General features: G+C 31.1%; 1 protein-coding gene across 6 annotated transcripts in view; it reads right to left on the bottom strand.

Moving 5' to 3' along the window:
• Nucleotides 1–23,488, bottom strand: part of Pde11 (Phosphodiesterase 11) — a 232,432-nt gene that overhangs the window by 14,944 nt on the left and 194,000 nt on the right. For all 6 annotated transcript variants that reach the window (XM_088197803.1, XM_088197798.1, XM_088197804.1 and 3 more), the window contains 5 exons: nt 21,224–21,410; nt 14,353–14,472; nt 14,008–14,218; nt 10,339–10,493; nt 7,587–7,737 (listed from right to left, as the gene is read on the bottom strand). In XM_088197803.1, the coding sequence (XP_088053929.1) occupies nt 7,587–7,737; nt 10,339–10,493; nt 14,008–14,218; nt 14,353–14,472; nt 21,224–21,375 (789 nt within the window). In that variant the 5' untranslated portion in view covers nt 21,376–21,410. The remainder of the gene's footprint in view (nt 1–7,586; nt 7,738–10,338; nt 10,494–14,007; nt 14,219–14,352; nt 14,473–21,223; nt 21,411–23,488) is intronic.

The raw sequence follows: 23,488 nt of genomic DNA on the forward strand, positions 1-23,488 counted from the left end.
TAGAGCGGCTGGGATTGTCGTGATGTATTTTTGCTATATCCTACGGCCTTAACATGTTGCCTTGTATCACTATACTAACCTCTGAATTATTAAAAAAGAATGGTGATGCATTTTAAATTAATGGTTTTCTGTTTATTTGCTATTTTACCAAATTAAAAAAAAAAAAATTAGTTTGAAATAAGAATTTTATATAATTGATCCAGGGTTTAGAACTCCTCACCAAGACTGGAGAAATTTGTCCAGCCGTTTAATTTTTACGGTGGTAATATATCAGTTTTGTTGGCTCATATAGTATTCCGTTGGCGTTGGCGTTAGACGTGGGAAGATGGTGCAGATTGACCCAGTGGATAAGCGAGTCGCCGTGGTTTAAGGACACGTTTGTTATTCTGAAGGAAAATAGCCAGGGGGCGGTAGTTCGAGGGTGTTCTATATTCGTAACGTAATTTCTCGATGGACGACATAGACGTAAAATCGGCATTATACAAATTCCACAAAAAAATCCATTCATGTCGATAGCACGATCAGCATACTAATTTTGCAACAAGTCGTCAAATTACATAAAATTACGTAATCTAACCAAACTAGGGGTTGGTGTACATACGCAGTCGATCGAGCCGATTGGAAGGGATAAAAAGGAATATTCTTTAGATTATGATTATGAGGGTCCTGTGATTCTGAGAAGCCACGAGGAAAAGGCGAAATGTGGGAAACCGGTTTTTGCTTGGGTTTATGTAATGTATAGATATACATTGTATACATATGTATGTATGTATGCATTTCCTGGCAGAACGAGTCGGAGAACGCGGCTCTCCCAAGGACGGTGGAAGACCTATTTGGTTGGGTGACCTAGGCCGGATTGTGACTCATGCTTCAGATGTACTTAAATGGAATGCTGACAGTTAATCGAATTAAGTTTATATCAGAAATACATTTATTGGTTAATCTAAAAATATATAAAAATGATTTAGTTTATGTTATGAAATATAAAAGTTTGTTAGTCTTACGTACAATTATTAAAATACTAATGACACGAAATAGTCCGGGGAGCATCGATCATGACAATCCCAGCCAACAATAATACAACTCGACACGCCAGCGAAGACTCTCCTACTTCTAAGACATATCATTTCAACTCCACTGCCTGATAGCGTCATCTATATATGTGGTAATTTATATATGTTATTAAAAGCGTGCAAAAATAGATTCACTGTCCTAAAAAAAGCGACGGTAGTTTCATTCACTGGAAAATTTATGGCTTCGCTTTTTAAAATACGCGAATGAATATTTCAGGCGGATTACTACAACATGAAAATAGTACTTTGACTTGTTATATTAACTTCGCGAATAAATAATGTGACATAGAATAGCTAAATTGTATCCTGTGGCATATATACCAATTTTTCCGATAAGACGAATATTTTGCAAATCGTAATCATGATACTTTTAGGATCTATATATAAATTTATTACATAATACAAAAATATAAGTTCTGAATAAATATTATTTACTCCCTAGAAAATATGTATTATATAATTTTTTTAATGATAACGTCAGTAATGCTCTTCAAAGTAGCAAAAGCTGATGTATCGGATTTGGGCAACCAAAGGGTTAAAAGAGGGACTGTGTGAAAAAGTTTTCAACCTACTCTCGTATATGTAAATAATTATTTTAAATATATTATAGTTTGCATATTATATAAAGATTCAATAAGCTTTCTAAATTTATTCTAAAATGTAATTTAAGCAAATCTTTAAGTACTTATAATAAAGTTCAATTAATTAATGTGAAAGTAGATAAAAACATTTTTATAGTTACAGTGCGCTTATAATTAATTGATAAAGAAGTTAAAATTTGTTTATAGATGTTCTAAAATTCTCTAAATCTAAGTGGAGTTGGTAGCTCTATAATGCTGCTAAGAGATCTGTGCAACGGATCATGGTTGGTTGTGAAAGTAATAAACACATTATATTAATTATAGCTAAAACTATTTTTTTCTTAAAATAAAATGTTAATGATCTGTTAGCTATGTAGCCCAAAATTTTTATCTATACATATTCCTATTTTATTCGATTTGCTTGACCGCTTAGAGAGAATTTTTTGATGAGGCTAATCTGATTAATTCTTAAATATGTAGTGTGTAACACTTACGTAATTAATACTTTACTTAAAAACGTGTAGTTGCAAAGGCAAGAATTTTCAAAAAAAAAATATAATTTTATTACAAAACAAAAATATATTTAACCGCGTAGCGCGAAATTTTTTAATAAATATTGTGAAATTGACATTTTATTGAGGAAATCGTTTTTCATAAAAAAAATATTAGTCTCTTAATGTGAGATAAATTTATTTTAAGGTAGGAATAATTCTAATGGTGTCTTTATTGATAATATTTATTTTTTAATCTACCGTTGCAACCTTACAGGCGTAAGCCTAATGCGTTACAACGGGGAAAATCTGTATCAAAATATAATGAATACAGCGATATATATATATATATATATTATATATATATATATATATATATATATATATATATATATATATATATATATATATATATATATATATATATATATATATATAATGATTAAAATTATTATGTAGTTTTGTAGGGATGGTTTTCAATAATATTAATTTATAAAAAAAATTTGAGTCTGCTGACGTGGCTCGAGCCCGCGACATCTAGGTTACAAGTCTAGATCTTACGGACTATCGCTATGTAATTTGTAACAAAACAAATTCAGCGCTGTCCAACTGGCGGCACGCGAATTTATTTTACTATTCTAGAATAGTGAAACTGCAATGAAAGATTATATATTTTTTATTATTAAATTAGCATTTAGAGATAAATTACAAATTCAACTTTTTACATCAGGTTTAAAAAATAATTTGAAATAAAAAATGTGACCTATTGTTGAGTTTGCCTTTAATATTCTCAACGCCTTATATGGAGTATTAAGAAAATTAATTCTTGATAGTAGATGTTTAAAATCTACACCTTGAAGCGTTTCTGTTATAGACTATAAAATATAATCCCGGAATCTCGATACCTATGAATGACGGAATAAACGTAATCTAGAAAAATTGAAAGATTTTTTAAATGTTACGCCTGAACTTGTCGCATACGGGATTGCCGAATCCTAACAGGTAATAAATATATATGTAATAGCGTTAGAGATTAAAAATATATTATTGAAATTAATTAATTAGTAACAATTGAGCATTATGTACTAAATTGTATATTTATGTACAATAGCTTAATTAAAAATAAATATCTCACATACATACAATATTAATATCAAATATATTTTTGAAATATTTTATAATATTATTTAGTATATATTATTATAGCGTTTCGCGTTTGTGATATCGCGCTTTGCGCTCGAAATCTTGTTTTCATGTTGGTGCAATTTACAACTATTTTTTTAATTAAAATAATTTTAATAACATATTTTAAGAACTTTAAAACATCAGATATATTTATCAAATAAGATCCAGATAATAATCAATGTCTGTCATTGTTTCGTACTGGATTAAAATATTATTATTATATTCTTGACTTTAATTCGATAGAATTAATTTTTATATGAATTTTTAACACAACAATGATTATTTATCAAAAGGGGCAACATTTAAATACGCAGTTATAATAATTTATTGTCGTATCAAAATGTAACAATTTATATATATTTTTAGATTTATATTTTTATTTCTGGCGTATCTAAAATTATACAGACAATAATGGAACGATTGTCAACAAAGGGAAGAATCTAATTATTAAAAACGTTTTATATTTGTTTTCAATTCATGACTGAAGAAATAATGTTCTAAAAAAAGTATGTATTTTTAGAATGCGCGTTCGAAACGAGAGCGCCTTGGAAACTGGCGATGAAAGACTCGCGAATACCTGATCCAAATATAATGTGAAAAATCCATATTATACTGTATAAATATAATATAATGTATAGAGAGGCACACCAAAAATAACAAAGATATATGTGTATATATATATTAAAATACTTAGTTTAATTGGATATCAATACATTATCAAATTGATATAGAAAAAAAATATAAATAAAATATTAAGTATAGAGAGGGTTAGGTCCTTTTTTAATATTTAAGTAAGGTCTATTATATTACACATAAAAAATGTATTTTGAAATACTATATTTTGGTCTACTCTATACAAACATAATTTAATGGAAGAGATTCAGCGTACGGACAGACGATTTGTCTTACAGTCCTTACAGTGCTCTTGCCACAGTGGCAAAAATATGGAAACTGTGAAATGATACTGCAAAATTTTATCCAGACGAAGGGACGTCATAAATTATTATTCTAACGCTGATAGCTCGTTATGGTTGAGCTTTATTATCCTAAAGAATAATCGTATCTTGTTATATGTCACATTTGTGAATCTAAAACATATTTTCATTATATAATATCATAAAATATAATATTTTTCATCGCAATTATAATTGTTTGCATTCAATACTGTAATTGAGTCAAATTACAATACAATCACTGAGTCGAGATATTTTAACGAATTCACAAGATTTTTATTCATTATATTATAATATAGTTAAATTTTCGCTGTTATAAAGTAAATATTATATTTTAAATATTTATTAAAACTAAATAATAAATATTTCGTAAAAAAATAACAATATACTTTGTTGTTATTACATGTATTCAAAGCATCAAAAAGGTAACGAATCATATGTGTATGATTATACAATCGAAATAAACGCAACGAAAAAGTCTTACCAAAAAAGTACGTCGAGTTCAATGGAATGTCGAGGTTCTTTCTACTGTTTTTCTTGATTATAACGATGAATTTCATTACAATTTATTAATATAGGACTTTTGTATTATTCATTACTGTAACACATTGGCCAAAAAAATATTGTTATTATGCCACAGCTACGATTTTACAGGTATAAAACACATTAAAATAACAAAGTTTTGCGACCATAGAATATATAAATGCAAAATTGTTCAGTGAGTTTTGAGAATTTAAAATCCATCATTATAATATTTGATTATTCAACCCACGAAACATGTTCACGCCTTGAAGTGAAACTTTTGAATATTGCAAGAAGTAAATGACAAATATGGTTTTTATGCAAGTTAGACGCATTGTCTATCGCGCATCCGTTGCGCACAAAAGAGTAGTTTTTCTGGTGCTTATGAGTGGATATTATTGCTGATTTAGTTTTTTTTGTGCATAGTTTAGATTTATACGCTTCGTGCTTTTAATAGTCAGATTAATAAAAAAAAAGGTGATTACAAATAATTACATTTTTTTAATACAGTGCAACAAATGCAGAAAAGCTGTATAGCTTGTGAAAAAGGCGCGTTCTTAAACTTTGAGGTCACAAGGCCGCGACTTCCAGGAATAAGGGACGCAATCGCGACTTTAGGCCACTTTAAAGCCTGCAGCCTAAAGTCGTTTCAGCGCTTCTTTTAATCTACAAAATATTAATAGATTGTAAGTTATCAAAACTCACTCAAAAATTTTGCAATTAGCCTAGCAACATCTGATGCAATTGGCCCATCAACATCCGCATCTGTAATCCGACAGAGCTGTCTCGAATCGCATCGGAAGATGATTAACGGGAGGATCAAAGAAGATTTGCGACAGCAGAGCGTCAGAGATGAGCTCAGATAGTAGATGACATTCGAGGCAAGCCGAGAGACCCGCATCCACACGAAAGACACCAATGGATCGTTCAAAAAACATCGCGACGACAAACCAGCTGTGGTCATTTTTACATAATAAAAATAAACTGTTTCCAGATTTTTAGGCGTATATTTTAGCTGCAAAGTCGCACATCCATTGAGCATCAAAATCCGAAACATTTATTTTTAATAATTGTATTAATTTTGTTGTTAAGTAAATATACTACGAAATATAATGCCGATATCGATAATTATGAATGACGGGATTAGTAAACGTGCTCCAGAAAATTAGATAAAAAACTGTTGATTTAATCTAGGAACAAATTTTAAATGTTACGCCTGCACTTGTCGCGCATGGGCTTGCTGGATACTAACAAGTAATAAAAAGCCATTTAATGGTGCAAAACGTGAATGTAACAGTGTTAGTGATGTTAAAAAAACATTATTATAATTAATTTAGAGAGCAATAAATATTAAGTAAAAAAGGATATTAGTGTTAAATATTAACAATTAAATTCATATTGAGCATATTTGTCAATCTAATTGTAAATCAAAATAATAATAACGTGCATTAACTTAATTACAAATAAATGTCTCAAATACAGTGCATTGTATCTGTTATTTTTGCCCTATTTTATATTATTATTTAGTATATAGTATACACATATAAATTGATAAATATTAATTATTGTAGATTTTGAGAAAGCTTCATTTATTTTAAATTAATCAGATGTTCGAATTACTTCTTAATTATTTATGGCTAAAAAGAGAATTTTATATGTGTCAGAGTACTGCAAGGATCAGTTCTTGGCTCATTGCTATTTCTACTTTTGATAAATGACAAACGCAGTAGATGTTCACGACTTTTTTAAACTATATATATATTTTTTATTAAATTCAATAAAACAATTATTGATATTAATTTTTACAATATGATTCAGGTTTGTTGTGATGGGTTTCAATAGAATGTTTACTGTTAATCATTAAAAAAAAATTTTTGAAAGCTATACTCTGCGACATTTTTTACGATCTTAGGCAACACACATTGTATGTATTTTTATGACCACAGAAAGATTGATTTTTTGGGTTACAAAGTATTTGCATAAACATATATGTATTAGTATATTTTACTGACGAAGCTCTTCGTGAACTTGCATCTGTGTTTTGTAAAACAGGTGATTTTATTGAGCTTTGAAAAAGTCACAATAAACTAATTTTTAAATTATATATGCTTTCATATTATTATTCTTTTTTAAGGTAGTTAGTCATTTAAGATAAATTTTGTTACTTCCAGCTTTAATAAGATAAACCTAGCTCTTTATTGCCACAGGTTATTCAAGCTTCAAATATTTTTTTAATGATAAAAAATCAGCCAATTAATTATTTCATTGCAACACACACAAAATATAATATATAAATAAATAAATATGCAGCATTGGAGATTTTTAATATATAGTATATGATTTGCATACGAATTTATATGCATATAAAAAAATTAGAGATTCACTAATTAGATTTTAATAAAATTTTCAGAATATATGCGTTTCTTCACGTTTATTAACGTCTATAAATTTAACATTGACTTAAAATATTATTTTATTTTTTATGATTTTTTAAAGTCAATGTTTTGATACATCTGATTTAAAGACCAAACGCTTATTAGTTTTAGGTAAAAAAAGTTTTTGGGAAAACTGTTGTGTGAAATAATAATATCATATATGTTAAATATTATAAGGAGAATACATTAATATAGCAAAGATTGACTGAAGTTTTTTTTTATGTATTATTTTTTATAATACATAATTTCTTAAAAAATTCTATATGAGCTGCTTGATAATATTGTTGTATTTTACAACATCAGATTGTTCGTTATACTATAGATATACATTATTGTAATTACATACCTTGTAGGCATCTGGTATGTTGACAGGCTCGCCGCTTTCTGCTACGTAGCCAACGATGCCGGTGCCCCACGGCACCTTTATCTCTTCCTTCCTCTCTATTTCGCTCAGGGTAGATCTTGGGCAGACGTCGAAGAGTTTCGACACCAGGCACCTGTCAACAAATAGTTGCTGTCAAACAATTTTCCTCGTAGCTTGAAACCATTCCACCCACGGGGGTGATTCAATTAACATCGGACAAAGGGGCGGATCAGTTGGTGATTAATTTAATTCAGTTAATGCAAAATGGCACAACGTGATGGGTCCGATTTTGGGAGCGTGGGTGTTGCCAGTTGGCTGAGATATAACAGCACTAAAAGCTTCAAATATAAAATATGTTAAATAAGATAAGTATTATTAGATAGAACGTAGAACAACTGCTCCAATCGACTGGAGAGCATTAGAGCATAGTCATTAAAACATAGTTAATACATAGTATAACAGTCGTCATTTTACGAAATGCATAACCCATGTTTCAATATTTATTTGCACTGAATTCATTCGCATTTGGCACTGACCTTTTAGTGTACTTGCTGGGTAGAGATATTTAGGCAGCGACCCTAGCCCAAGGTTTTATGTAAAACTGTTCATTGATACCATTCCAAATATTTCAGAGAAAAAGCTTCGCTGTGTCAATTCTTGATGTAATTGATCATGCTTATATACTCTCTCAAAGTGAGAAAGGTTCTTTACTCTTTCTACTTTTAATAACCGAATATTACTTATTGTCTTTGTATAATTTTAATTCAAACATAAGATGATTTCTGTCAACCAAGCGCGTACAGTGAGATACATTCCCTTTCGCTCGCTCGCGTGTTAAGTGACGAGAGTGAGTGAGAAGAAGTGGGCGTGCGACGCATGTAACGTGCGCCCTTACCTCTCACTCACTCTCGTGACTTAATACGCGAGCGAGCGAAAGGGAATGTTTTTCGCCGTACGCGCCTGCCACCAACATAGAAAATATGTTAATTTTTAAAACAATTACTTTGATATGCGTTTAGCAAGTCCTTGCGATTAATTTCCTCGCAATGAGCTAAATGGTCCAACAGATCAAAAAATGATCTACGTGTATGGTACGATGTAACTTGAAGCAGAGTTTAAAAGTGTATGTTAAAATAAAAAAAACATAACATATAAACTAGTTATTATTATAAATATATATTTTTACAAGATTGGATACAGTAGACTAAACTATACTGCGCAAAAAGTAACAAGAATATGTTGAAAATTGGAATTTTTGTATGTGTGAATAAATGTTGTAAAAAGTTTATCTAACATATAAAAAATAAGCTGCAGGCATAAAAGAGATCGTGTTTTCATATTTAAGCAGAGAGACTCGAGTGTCCTTTTTATTAATCGAATATCGGTTAAGGGTCCCATCTGGAGGTGATCGAAGGTTCTTCGCACTTTTCCTGCGATACTTTGAAGGACTTTTCAAAGTTAAAAGGGCAAACGATAATATCGAAAATAAAATAATACGCAGACCGTAGAATTAATTCAAACCAAACGACCGACGTCGTTTATTTTCGGAGCGTCTGAGAGTGAAATTATTGTAGGATTATATATTTATGGATAGCGTCCTTCGACCAGATTTCTATTTAAACTGTCTAGGCTGCAAGATTAATCGGAGAGATTGACATGTGCGACGTTTATCGGGAGTAATACATATTTATCGTTTGGTTCGTCGTTGACAAGGACGCCGTTTCTGGTTCCTTTCCAGGAATCTTTTGGGGGTGTATTGTTATAATATTCTTAGGTCGATTATGTTTTGCAGTTGTATTTAAAACTTAATGAATAATAGTTTAATAAAGTCATTGAAATTAAAAATTTATTGCTATATATTCTTGCTATTTTTAAAATTTAACGTTAAATATGTATATATACAATATTTTAATATTAAAAAATAACATAAAAAAAGAAAATAATATTAATGTATATAGTACAATTCAAAACATCCCATCAGTCAGTACGATATGCTTTATAAGACGATTATCGACTAAAAATATTAGCATGGAACGCCAATGGTTTATGCGATAAAAAAAAATAATTCATAATAACATAAAAAAAATCTGAATAGATATACGGTTCAGATTTTTTTTATGTATTATTAAACTCAGAAAGACATTACTTTTTATTTGCACTGTTTCTTCGAAACTATTTTTGTCACACACGAGAGAATGTTTCAAGTGTATTATATTATGATATTTAAAAACAATGAATTTTAACCGTTGGTCCCCACAAATCTATGCTTTAACTAAAGGTTTTTATAGCGAAACTTCATATCATAGCAAATTTTGAATCATATCAACAGTTAGTCAGAAATGCAAAAATTAAATTAGTTGACTGATCTTAGATACAATCTTTCACTGTATTTTTTTTTCTGTTGTCGTTTCTAATACGTACTAGTTTTAAATTAATGTTATTGCAGTAACAATAATATAAAATCAGTTTAAATATTTTAAAATAATATTCGTAAATCCAAATTATTTTAGAGATCTAAGCTAAATGAAATAATAAACGTATGAACGAATTTTTCAATATCAAAAGATTTTGTATATACATATATTTTAAAGATCATAAGAACACATATCAAAAGAAACTCTTAGAATATGCTTCAGTGTCTCGTTGAATTCTTCATGTGCATTCCAACGAGCTTAAAGTGTATTGTATAGCGTTATTGCGTTTCAACCAAGGAATGTGAAGTATTTAGACTCACCTCGATCTGGGCGTGTGTTGGGGGATGCATCCACCCCCTTTTTCGCCTTGGACTAGGAACAAGGAACCTCTGTCTGCGTTCAGTAGAATTGATACGTTCTGCAGGATTTTGTGACACAACGACCGTATATCCAGCTCGTTGCAGATGTCTTTTACCTGTGAACATAAACAACAATGAAGCTCTCAAGGACTTTTCTTGCGTGAATGAGTTTTCTCAGCTTATGTAACCGAGAGGTTGTATTTTTATTTCATAAATCTTTTTTGGGATTTTATATTCAATCTTGATAAGCAATTGTGGTCTTATTGTATTTCTTGATAATTTTCATTTTAGCACATATATAAATAGTATGAGCTAAATTTAAAAAAATCACATATTACACAAAAATAGACAGAACATACTGGCAGATGGCTTGGGCTTAAAATAAATTTGCATGGCCATTATTTAGCCGCGTCACTGTTCCGTACATCGACTAATCAAAAGGGTCGTCAAACTAGAGGGAAAGTTTGAAAAACGTAACATGTTTAATGTAGCGAAAATTTCCCAGCGGCTCGAATTGAACAGCAAATAAGACGGAACCTTTTAGGTACCCGAGTAATTTATGATTGCATATAAATATTCATTTTAAGCTACCGCAAAGTAAGATATAAGTTGGAAATAGTATTTCTGTGTAAAAACAGCGCCTTTTGTAAACACGGACTACTTTTGTAATTCAACAAGTGGGTCGTGTAAAGGTGAGACGTGAAGTCGGAAGAATTACCCGGAGACGTGATGAAGTTTCTGAGGAAAATAGGATTTTATTTTGTGATGTTGTTGTAAAAGGTCAGAGGATTGCGTGTAAAAATGTAATATAAATCCTAACTCAGTTCATAATATAAATTCTTATGATATCATTAACATAATATTAGCATTAGGATTTTGCCAGATCAACGTGTTTTTAATTTAAATAATATTATGTTAACATAACTAGTATTATTAGCACTGATTAATGCGCTCGTTATTACTGATTAATGATGTGATTTTTTTAATTTATGTAATTAATATATTTTTGTAAATATAGCAATAGTTTTCATAATATAGTTAAAATGTCGTGCAAAACAGCAATAACTTTACTAACTGTTGCTTCGAGGGTTTTCACTTATTTGAGTGATTCATTTATGTACATAAGTATTCAATAGACAATATTGTGTTGTGTAATATGCACAGATTCAATTATTTAATTATACTTGTTCGCAATAATAGTACAAATGGAGAGCGCAAGCTCGGCGAGCTTTCACGCATAACTATGAACCAATGAAAATATGGTAATCTAGTATTATGCGCGAAAGCTTTCGCGTATATTCAGGGCCGGCCCGAGGGGCAGGCAGTACAGGCGATCGCCTGGGGCGCTAGATATTGTGGGGCGCCGTGATACCAAATAAAGGCGCAATATTCACTTAAAATTATCAAACAATATTGTTAAAGAATATAATCTGATATTAGTTTTTTATACACTATTGTGTACTCTTTAAATTATTTCACACGTAAAAAATCACAACAAAAAATAAATTATAAATTCTTAAATACCCACAATCGCATAAAGAGCATGGTGTTAAAAATAATATATTATTACTTTAATTTGAATTATATTTTTGCGCTCATCAAGTATTAATATTAATTTTGCCTGGGGCGCCAAATAACTTAGGGCCGGCCCTGCGTATATTGTATTATTTTATACGTATGTGGGTGGGTAGAAAACTCAATTTTCGCATAGAGGATAATTGTGTTTGTTCTAAAACGAGCTTCGGAAAGCTCACCCCTCGACCGATAATGTTGTTCGTCACAAATCCGACGAAAGTTCCGCAACGATCACACCTCGTTAGCGAAATAACGGAATTATCCGTAACGTTAATCCTCGTCGGCAACGTGAATAATTCATAACCGCGAGTCGTTTTATGCTTTATATATTATATGCGTAGGATACTTTGAGGTAAAAATAGCGAATCAATATTTTTTTGCTGTGAAGGACGTATAAAAAATATATATTATTAAATTTTGATTGATTTGGATACAATTTTTGCTTTACAATATATTTTTCCATCCTGACATTCAGCAAAAATATATCTTTATATATATATATATTATATTATTTCTATTAAATCTTTCAGTCAATCACTTCGTAATCAATGTATTGGCCAATTTCTTGGGATGTTTCTCCAGTCTTTCCTTATATTTTAATCTTGCATTTTATTCCTTGATAATTTTAATTTACAAGTCTTTATAAATAATAAAGTTTGGGACATAAATACATCCAATATCACTCATAAAATTTTATTTTGGAACCTCTGAAATTATGTTTTATGGACTATGGTGAGATTATTTTAAAAATGACAAAACAAAGAATTTGCGAATTAAATTATTCGTTGAAAACAGAGTAAAAACAGAGCACTTTTGAGTAGCTTTTTAAGCATAAATTGTTCCAAAATGCGCCAAGAAAAAAAAAAGCTCGTCAAGTTTAAGTGTATGTCAATGTTTTAATTTTTTTTAAGGAATATAATGGAATATTAGAACTAGTTCGTACTTGTGATGGAAAGCATATTACCATGTCGGTTTATGTCGTGAATAGTGGGTGGTGGTGGAGTCAGGATTAAAAATTAGTAGAATTCAAGGAATTTTAGACATTTGTATTATAAATAAAAATGTAATTGTTGTGGTAATGAATTTTATGTTGCGTCACATTGCTGACTTAGCAATAACGTCTAAATACGTTTAAAATTTAAACAGGTTATGTACAAACGTTGGACAGAACAGTGAGTACCTCATGAATAACTCTCTGTAATGAATTAACCTAAAAAAGCAACAAGATTTACTTTACGTAATATTTTGACTAACGCTCGCTCACACATAAGCAGTTTAAATTTTAAAACGTGTTTTATGTAGCAGAACATTTGGCCGCTTTTGTAGCCGTTTTGGCCAAGCCAGCGGAGAGTTCATAGCTATTGTTTTCGTGACGCCGACATTCTAAACAAGTACCATAAAAAACACTAAATATTTTTTACTTAAAAAAATATATTAAACAAAAACAAATAAATTTATGTAAATAAAAATACATTGCCAAAATTTTTGTATTCGCATATTCGTTTTTTAATTTAATATTTTTTATTATTTTATGTAAAAATGTGACAGCATTTCTGGAATTTCTAGAGAGAATGTGGACCAGGCGCGTACGGTGAGATACGTTCCCTTTCGCTCATTCGCGTGTTAAGTGATGAGAGTGAGTGAGAGATAAGGGTGTGCGTTAAATGCGTTCCGCACGCCCACTTCATTTCACTTACTCTCGTCACTTAATACGCGAGCGAGGGGAAGGGAATGCATTTCACTGTCGGACAATAAATGACATAAACATAAAAAAATAGGCACTAATTAAAACCAATAACGCCCTGAAGCTATCAGCTGGAAATGTGGTGAGAAAATTATGCAAACATACAAGTATATGGGTATACTTTAAATGGTATCAATTCAATAATGTCTACAAGTATTGATTTAAAAAATAAAATGTTTAATGATCAATCTTTAAAGTAGCAACATTTTAAACGCATTGCAAGGGCATAAAGGGTTTGAAAGGTTTTTTCTGTAAAATATCGATCACAAAGAGTCTCAGTACGATTTATTAAAATATAAAACAATAGTTACCAATTCGAATATAAGCTCTTTTTCGTCTAGGTGTCGGAGTTCGTGTCGCGATCTCCGATGGGGGCGCGTCGCAGGGGCGCAGGCTCCAGCCGTGGGGCTCCCTGCATTTCCAGTTCCACCGCCAACCGACAAGAACGTGGGGGTGCCGTCTATTGTGTTGACTATGGGCTTCAAGAGTCCCCCCCGTTCGAACTCGTGGGCGGAAATTTTTCTAAAAGAAGAGATTGATCAACGGTTAGCGATCGCTGATCTGTCATATTTCGTCGGGTGTCGAATTAGGAGCAATGCGTGGGAATCGGTGGTAGTCAAGGCATTGAAAGAGAAGAGTTGGAATTAGGGTCTGACCTTACGGGGGTCGTGGCTCCTGAGCTGCCTCGGGAGGGCGAAGGGTGCTGAGGTCCGTCGCCGCAGGGTGGGGTGGCGTGGGACACCAGCCAGGCGTCGACTACTTGGCGGGTGGCTTTTCTGAAAAGGAAAAGTCAAATATAATATTAAACAAAATGTGGTAGCATATATCGCAGCAAGCCAACAATAAAAAAAATCTTATCAAACAAACCCAACAATAAGATTTTATTTATTTATAGAATAATTACGAACTGAATATTCTCTTTTCATATATATATATATATATATATATATATATATATATATATATATATATATATATATATATATATATATATATATATATATATTTAATATAAACAATTCTATTTATATTATTTATTTATAAAATGAATAATCTATTTCAGGACAAGCAAATAAGGCGAAGGGATAATGTGTTGTAAATATTAAACATTGAACGATATTTTAGGGTACGATCCTTTGTAATATATGATGATGTAATGTATAAAGCTTCCACTTCACTCTCCGAAAGTAGGCGACAGTTGGCCAAGGACGGGAAATATAATGTGAAAATTCGGGCTTACTTCGGTCGAGCTCGGTTGTCCCCGCGCTAAAATCTCTCGCAAGTTCTCCGAGGTCACCGCGAACGGGAGGTAAAATGGGGGTAATTTGGGTCGAGGCGGCCGACTTCGTCGCCTCCGAAAATTCCCTCGCTTTCCGAAAGTCATACCCGAAAACGCTTCGAGCGCGAGCGGCGAGATACTTTCCCTTTCGCTCTCTCGCGTGACGAGAGAGAGAGATAGAGATGGTTTATCGCAAACTGAGATAGAACGATTCAATTTTAATATAGGCGTCTTCACGATCGCGCCACTGTTTGGTATTTTTGCCCGATCTGGACGGCCAAAATTATTTCTCCACTTTAGTTGATTCCATAAGTGCTCTTAGTCAAATATATAATATTATAAGTGCTAAAAAATACAATTATTTAAAGTATTTCTTTAATTGTAGGCCCGAGGAATAGGAATTCCGTGTTGAACGGTCGTGCGAATTTCGCCGCGTAGCGTAAAAAAAAAAATTGTATATGTCACAAATTTGCTGTTTTTTATTAAGAAAAAGTATTTGACTAGCATTTTATCATACTCGGTATCGTTTTTTTAAATATGTATATATTTAGTCATTCCAAACAAATTTTTATTTTATTTCATTAGTACGCGATCCACAATTTGACGTTTACTGATTTTACCACGGTAACCATATTATTAAAAAATTACAATCATTACAAAACTGTATTTTAAATTTGACGTTAACATTTCTTTAATTGTAGGCCCGAGGAAGAGGAATTCCGTGTTTAACGGCCGTGCGTAGCGTAATAAAAAAATTTAGCCGCGTAGCGTAAAAAAAAAAAATTGTATATGTCACAAATTTGCTGTTTTATATTAAGAAAAAGTATTTGACTAGCATTTTATCATACCCGGTATCGTTTTTTTTTTAAATATGTGTATATTTGGTGATTCTGAACAAATTTTTAGGTCGTAACTTTCGCGACTAAGCCCCGTCCCATTTTTAAGAATAATACATTTTTAAGGTATGCAATGTGTTAAAAACCGCAAAAATCCGCAGTCAATTTTGCATGTATCATAAAGAGAAAGACCTAAGCTATATATTGTATATAAAATCTCAATTCAGCAAATTGACTTTCCATACTTTTCCTTAAAAAATAATAGAAATTATTCATTAGTTGCACACTTGAACGTTTCCTGTTTATTATTTATTAGTGACAGTGAAGCCTCGATTCAACATAAAATGTCTTATTTACTAACATTGATCTATTCCGGTGCATTGCAATCATCCACCATCTCCTTTTTCTCCATTTGGCTTTAATTTTTTTTGTGTTTAAAACACGCACGTAGTTATAATACGCGAGGTTGAGAAGCGTGCACGCGTATGAAATTCCCGGCTGTGCGAACGCTCTTCGAAAAACTGCGACCTTGACCGACTTCGGTCGAACTTCCACTAGGACAACTTTCGGAGAGTGAAGTGCGGGTAAAACATTTACTCAATTATTATAAAAGCAAATTTAAAAGGATATTGAACTATTGTATTATTATTTTTAATCATATAAAATCACGTTTATCGAATAAAAATCTAGCGACGTCCGAAAATTCAATCGTAACATCAAAGACAAAATTCAAAGTGGTAATTGTATAAAATTTGCCGGAATCAAATTGAAACTTCAAAACGAGGGCAAAGTCGCAAAAGGCGTTCGTTCGAATGTTTCAGACGTGACTGAAACTTTTCCAGCTGAAGAGAGAAATTGACTTATGGAATAATAGAGCAATTGATCGTAAAGCGATCTAAAGTTGAATTTTAAAATATAACTTGAAATAAGAGTAGAAGAGTGATTCAATTTTTTTTTACCGAGAAACAGAAAATCTTATTTGGATTAGTTACCAATTAATCTAATATTTTATATAAAAGTTTATTGATCTGAGAGGACATAAAAAATATTATAATAGAACTTCGTTATCCAATTAATTCCGTCTGTTGTGTCGGAAGCTTTGGACGTTATCTAATTAATTAATAAAGCAAAAATGAAGATTACCTACGTATAACTTATAGTAAGTATAAATTAAATATCTTCAGGTTGTTTTTCGAAAGAAATTGGTTTGCCATCTAATTTTATAAAGACACAAAGGTAATTTTTCTAAGAAATTAAATAGCACTGACAATTTTTTGGATTCAATCAAGATATATTGATAGATTAATATTGCTTGTATTAAATAAAGACGCGACAATATTAAGATTGTGTGTCATTTAATTTTATATTATATATAAAATGCATTTGTGGTATTTTAATTAAATGTACATGAATGATATTCTGTTTTGTGTACTTACTTATTAAATAATATCGCAGATTTTTTGTTTATATTTTTTTATTATTTATATATCATATATAGTTAAATTGCCATTAAACGATAATTGTATTCCATCAATTTTACGAAGCGTTAAATTCAAATATGCGCGGATGGATATTCGAAAATGTTAATTTTGTCTATGAGTGCGACAAACTGGACGCAACCCTTACCGCTTTATATGACGAAATTTACGATGTGTTCGACAAATGTTTCACCAGTAAAAAGACCGGTATACCCAAAAAGCTTTTCAAGCGACGTTATCGCAATTGTCACCGCTCTTTTGCTATCTGCTAATTTGATTAATTTACATTTTCACATTCACTATCTGTAAGCGCTACTAGACCATAAACACGGGTTTCGTCCGCATCATTCCACGATCACTAACCTCTTGTGCCTTTCGAAGGCAGTGACAAAATTCCTCGATTCTAAGATCCAGTTCGTTGTAGTCTATACCGACTTTCAAAAGGAATATAATGTAATGCACATAATATTTTCATAATTGGCTGTTTGGACGATGGGAAAAAAGGGCAAGCGAGATATAAACAATACAGTATAAAGGTTATGGCTTTGCGTCAGATTTTCAGTTAAGACATTGAAGATGACTTTTTGGCTCATGTACCACACATTATTTATCTAATTAAATATTTATGATTACTTTTTGTGTATGTGCTTTGAAAAGCTGAATTACTAATACGAGCTGAAGAGAATTAAAGCCAAATAAATATAAAAAAACATGCTTTGATTAAGTTATGAAGAAAAAACCATAATCGGTTTTTATTTGTACGAATTATTATTATAGTGCTTCACTGTTTTTGCAAAAATGTTGTATGAATAATATATATATATATTTGAAGTACCTTTGAATAGCATATATGTTAAAAAAAATCCAAATTACGCTTTGCTAAAATTAGAAAGTTTATGAAGATCAATCTAATTTTTACGATGTAGTCTGATTCCAACTTCACGCATTATTTTTTAATAGATCTGGTAAAATTGCATAATTATTCGATTAACCATCAATAATAACAGCATATCTCGGATAATCGACGTATATATATCTACATTCCGATTCAACCGGAATAATGACTGGCAATCGATGATAACCGATTGATTTCTCTGTCGATTTCATATGCCGTTAAATCAACTAAGCTCGCATTTGACATATTATTGAATTTATTTAATATCATAAGCTATACCATATATATTATAGATATGTTTATTATTTATATTTATTGACCAATAAAAGAATTTAACTAGAATCGGACAATAATGGTCGACTTTTTCGATTTGTGCGTTGTTTTGTCGTTGTTATTTCGGTCCGATTGAATTCTACAGTTTCCTTGATGCGATACAGAATCCGTTTGTTTGTGCCGAGATGCAGCAGCACGGACTGCTTCCAGGCTTGTGCAAATAAATTGCAATGGGAAATGGGTCCGGACTTTAAAAAAAACCCAAAAGAACAACAGTATAAATAAAGTTTTCCGTATTGCGACGGACGCCTTTGCTGCAAGAATATTAAATTTCTAGCTAAAAATAACTTAAGGCTATTGTTAAGTATATAAATATAAATACAATATTTGGAAATAAATAATTTATTTATAGTGGATTTCGGCTGTGTTGCTCCAGCCATGGTCACGAATTACTATATAGGCAAATTAATCAAATAAGACTTGTAACCAATCAGAGGTATATGTTACATTTATTTAAATATTAAAAAGGCTTAAATATGACGCAATTATATGACAAATTTTGAAGCTGCATGCATACAAAAACTATTATTGTGTTTAAGATGGTTTGACTTCATAAGTTTCCGAAGGTCTTTATATAAAATATGTATATTTATTGTAAATCTTTCGTTGTAAAATTACAGGCGTCAAGTAAGTAGTACAACATCAGACTGAAATCAGTCTGTATATTAGTTAACAGTTAAATATAAAATATAATTACCACACGTAATATTAGGAAAATATAAGAAAATCTATTCTGTGATGACCGATCAGAATTATAATTATATAATACTCATTAATTTCGTTCTCTCTGATACGATAGAAATTATAAGAAAATACTACACCATTCATATGGGATTTGTACCTAGATCTTTCAAGTGTCAACGACTTATACTACTAGTCTACTGATCATTTTAAAGGAATATTGAATAGATACAGATAATTTTAAATGTTTAAGCAAGTGTGTCTTATGGTTCAATCATTTCTGTAAAAATGTTTGTGTATTTACACATTTTGAATATCGGTTCATTGCCCTGAAACACACTCATGCGTTGCGATCTTGCACATGGTTTTAACTAATCTTTTTAAAATCAAACATTTTTGTATTATTCCTTGAATAAAGCTATATTATAACTGAAAGTCTAATAAACGGAGTTGAAGGTCTTTCTAATCGGGCAACAATTATCGAATCCAGTTCTTTCAGGTATTATTCACCGACTGGTCTGATAATTCACATATTTGTTATATTATGTGCATATGCTACATATCAGATAATATTCAAACATGCACTCATATACATATTATACATACATACTTTAGCACAGCTATCTTTATTACAAACACGCAAAAAATGTTTTGTAAATTACAAATGATCGCATACCTAAAATATATATAAAACGTTCCACATAAAGGCTCCTCATAGCTACCGCCGAAAACATTTTTATGTTTGGCAAGGTTATTAAGGAGCTGAATGGCTTATGTAAGAAAATTAAAATACAAGCACATATTAACCCTTTCACTGCCGTTGATGGCTGATGACTGATAGCTTTGCGCGCCATTTCGAAATTTGCTAATATGTGGGGGAGCACCTATTTATGCCATAAGTTATTTAAATATTATTTGAATAAATCAAGTGTTTTTAAACTTTAAATTACACAAAAAAAAACATTACAAGGCGCAAAGGTTCAAACAGATTTAGGTGCCCAATGCATATAGGCGATTTTATTATGACTTTTATAAGTGTCATCCGCGGTTAAAGGGTTAATAATTACAGTTTCTTAATGAAATGTTCGCAAACTATCACTATTTTTATTTTTTTGTTTCTAGTATTTTTATTTTTCTTGTGCTTAAATTATATAAGGTTCTTTTTATTATTTCCCTTAAATTATAACTATAAACGTTTTGTCTTATATTCTTATTTTTTATTAATTGTAAACATGAAAATTGTTATAAATCAGTAACATGAATATTATATATATAATTAGTAAAACTGTTTATATAATTTAAATAAGAGTAGCGTTCTCGAGCGCTGACGTCATGGTCGCAACGGTTTAGAATAAGGGATGCAATCGCGTTTCTCCAGGGCATTCTTCATCGTTGAACATTGACTCGCAGCGATTTTAAAAAGCGCTTTATTGAAGCAACACATTACGTTGAAAATATAATAAAATATTTTTCAACGATACAATTAGTATATTATCTGAGATTTATTTCTGAATACTCCCTAACAATATAAAGAATCGACTACCAGTTTTTTTTGGTAAAACATTAAATCCGCATTTGTGCGTCATCAGCATGTAAAAAATATTGTAATTGAATCACTGTGGTAGTGCAAAAGTGATATTCCATACTGTTCACGAACTAGCTTAATTTCCAAAGAATAAATTCATGACAAACTTTGTCAAATGATTTTATATATCAGGTATAGATTATATCGACTTGCAATATAGTTTTGAAAGACTTTGAGTAGCTTAAGACTGAAACGATGCGGACGAAAACCGTGTTTGTGGTCTACTAAAGTATGCTTACAGTGATTATAGATGCTGATTCTTTCGCGACGCTATTTTTAATTTTTATTGGATCAACACTTTTGGTAGTATTATCTAGTGTTTTTTTTTTATTAAATTTAGTACATATGTATGACCCTGAAGAAGCGCATTCATAATATTTGATTTTCGAACGTGACGAAATGCAGTCTTTAGAGATCAGGTTAATACTATATTCGCTTACCTGAGGAAGTAATCGTGCACAAAGTCTTGGTGTTCGTCGAGCCAGGCTTCCGTTCTCGCACACTCGGCATCGTAGCAGCGCCGCCCTCCGCCACCAGCGCCCCCCGAGCCGCCGCCCCCGGGGGCGCCCACACCCGCCCCCGCCCGCGGCATCCCCGCCCCCTGCTCGATGCTGTGCACCTGCAGGCCTAAAAAACAGAAAAAACAATAATTAGTAACTTAGTCAGTTAGAGACATGGTAATAATAATAATAATAATATTAATATAAACAAGAAAGTGAAGATTTTAAAGATTTCACGCACAGATAAAATAGTATTTGTCTATTTACTACTGCATTAAAATACTAAAAAATAAGCACTACAAAATGAGCATATGATTTGATTTTTTTGGATTGTAAAATAGTGTTTTAATCGACACTAGATCATATTTCTGTTGTACAGATTATATGTAATGGTGCATATTATATGAACCTGAGATAATGCATTCCATTAAAATTTCAATATTGTCAATTCAACTGTTTTTTGCATAATTTTTATTAGGCAATAACAAATAATCAGTTTCCACCCCAAATTGTCGCATTGGCGATGATAGAGAACATGAGAAAAAGAGATACACTTTTTTTTTAAATTTATATTTTGTTATCATAGTAATGTATGGTTAAGTTTTTATGACATTTAAAATAATTTTTGTAACTGTAATAATAATTTCACTGATATGAATTTTTTTCAATAAATATTTGATAAAGCTACATATAATAAAATACTGTTTAGTTAAGAAATTCCATTTCATGACATATTTTAGAACAAGAACATCACTTCATTTTGATTATGAATTGAATAACAAAGTGCTTTATCGCACAGAAGTGGTAACCGATTTGGGTGTTCTATTTAAAGCTTCCCATTTTCAATAACAATTCAATTAAAAAAAATTTTCTGTTCTAGAATTATAAATTATTGCATTATTGAGATTCGCTGTGCAAGATTTTCTTTAGATAATTTATAAAATAACAATATTCTGCAAATTAATACCGTTCCTATTTTTTTAAATGTCTGAACTGATGTAGGCGAAACGTTTTTGAGCTTTTGTGCTAGCTACTCTATCGTTAATCTCGGACCTGCTTTGACGGCAGCCCTAATATCCTCACTAACAACCCCTAATGTAGATATTTTTTGTCAAAATTCCCGATTGAAGTGTTTTATTTAAAGCGAAATATTTACATATTCCACTAGCATCACTAGCCTTAAAAATGTTTGAATTAATTGAGGAGCTCAATGACACAGTGTGCCTTGTAATATATATGTAATTTTTTGCGCATAATGTATTATAAATTCATGAATTTTATTTGGGTAGTATTTTCATTCTCTGTAATTCTTAAATTTGCTAAGTATGTAATATGTTTCTGTAGCTGCTAGTGAAATATATAGCTGTTAGCTTTACTAAATGTAATTGATGTCGAAAGTAAACCATTTGGTTGAATGTTAATTATCTGAGTTTCACACTTAAATGTTTACACGGCTTTGTTAGCGGAGCGTTATGAAAATTAATTTAATTAACACACGTACTCACTGTAGTTATTTTTTTATATTTTTTTTTGATTACAGTGTATCGTTATATATTATATGCAAATTTACAACAAAATTAACGCTGAATAAACATTTCAAAATTGATATTTTTTTGCTGAGCGACAAAAAAACACACATAAAGACCCTTAACGCGAAAAAAACGTTATAAGCGAGATACGCTTTTGATTAATGACTTTCTTCGCCGAGAGTGAGGTTTATTACGGAATATCCACCCTCGTCGTTCTTCGGTACCAATTTATAATATCGGGGCAAAGAAACGAGCCGTGAAATAAAACGAATAGCCCGGAAAATATTTACCAACGGCGAAAAATTAATCACCAACAACAACACAAAAAAAGTGTGTGTAGTGCGTGTAAGTATTTTTTCAAAATTTAATTAAATTAAGCGCTAAAGAGTCCACGGATCTGTTAATAATGCGATCGGGCTAAAACCCGTTAAAAGTTTAACGGGAAAACTTGGGAAAATATGTGTCGGGGCGTTAGTGAAGCTAATTTGCGCACTAAAATGTCTTAAAGGGAATGAAGTGATTTAGGGTAAATCAATATTTACATTTCATACTATTTAACTAGTTTATCCGTTAGATAATCAATGGAGAATTTACACAACTGACAATTGATTTGTTACTTTAAGAGTAACTTAATATAAAAAATAACGTAATGGAATAATATGAATAATAATAAAAA

Source organism: Plectrocnemia conspersa, unplaced genomic scaffold, assembly GCF_051122295.1.
Source record: "Plectrocnemia conspersa isolate PC_06_02 unplaced genomic scaffold, ASM5112229v1 ptg000011l, whole genome shotgun sequence".
Taxonomy (NCBI): Eukaryota; Metazoa; Arthropoda; class Insecta; order Trichoptera; family Polycentropodidae; genus Plectrocnemia; species Plectrocnemia conspersa.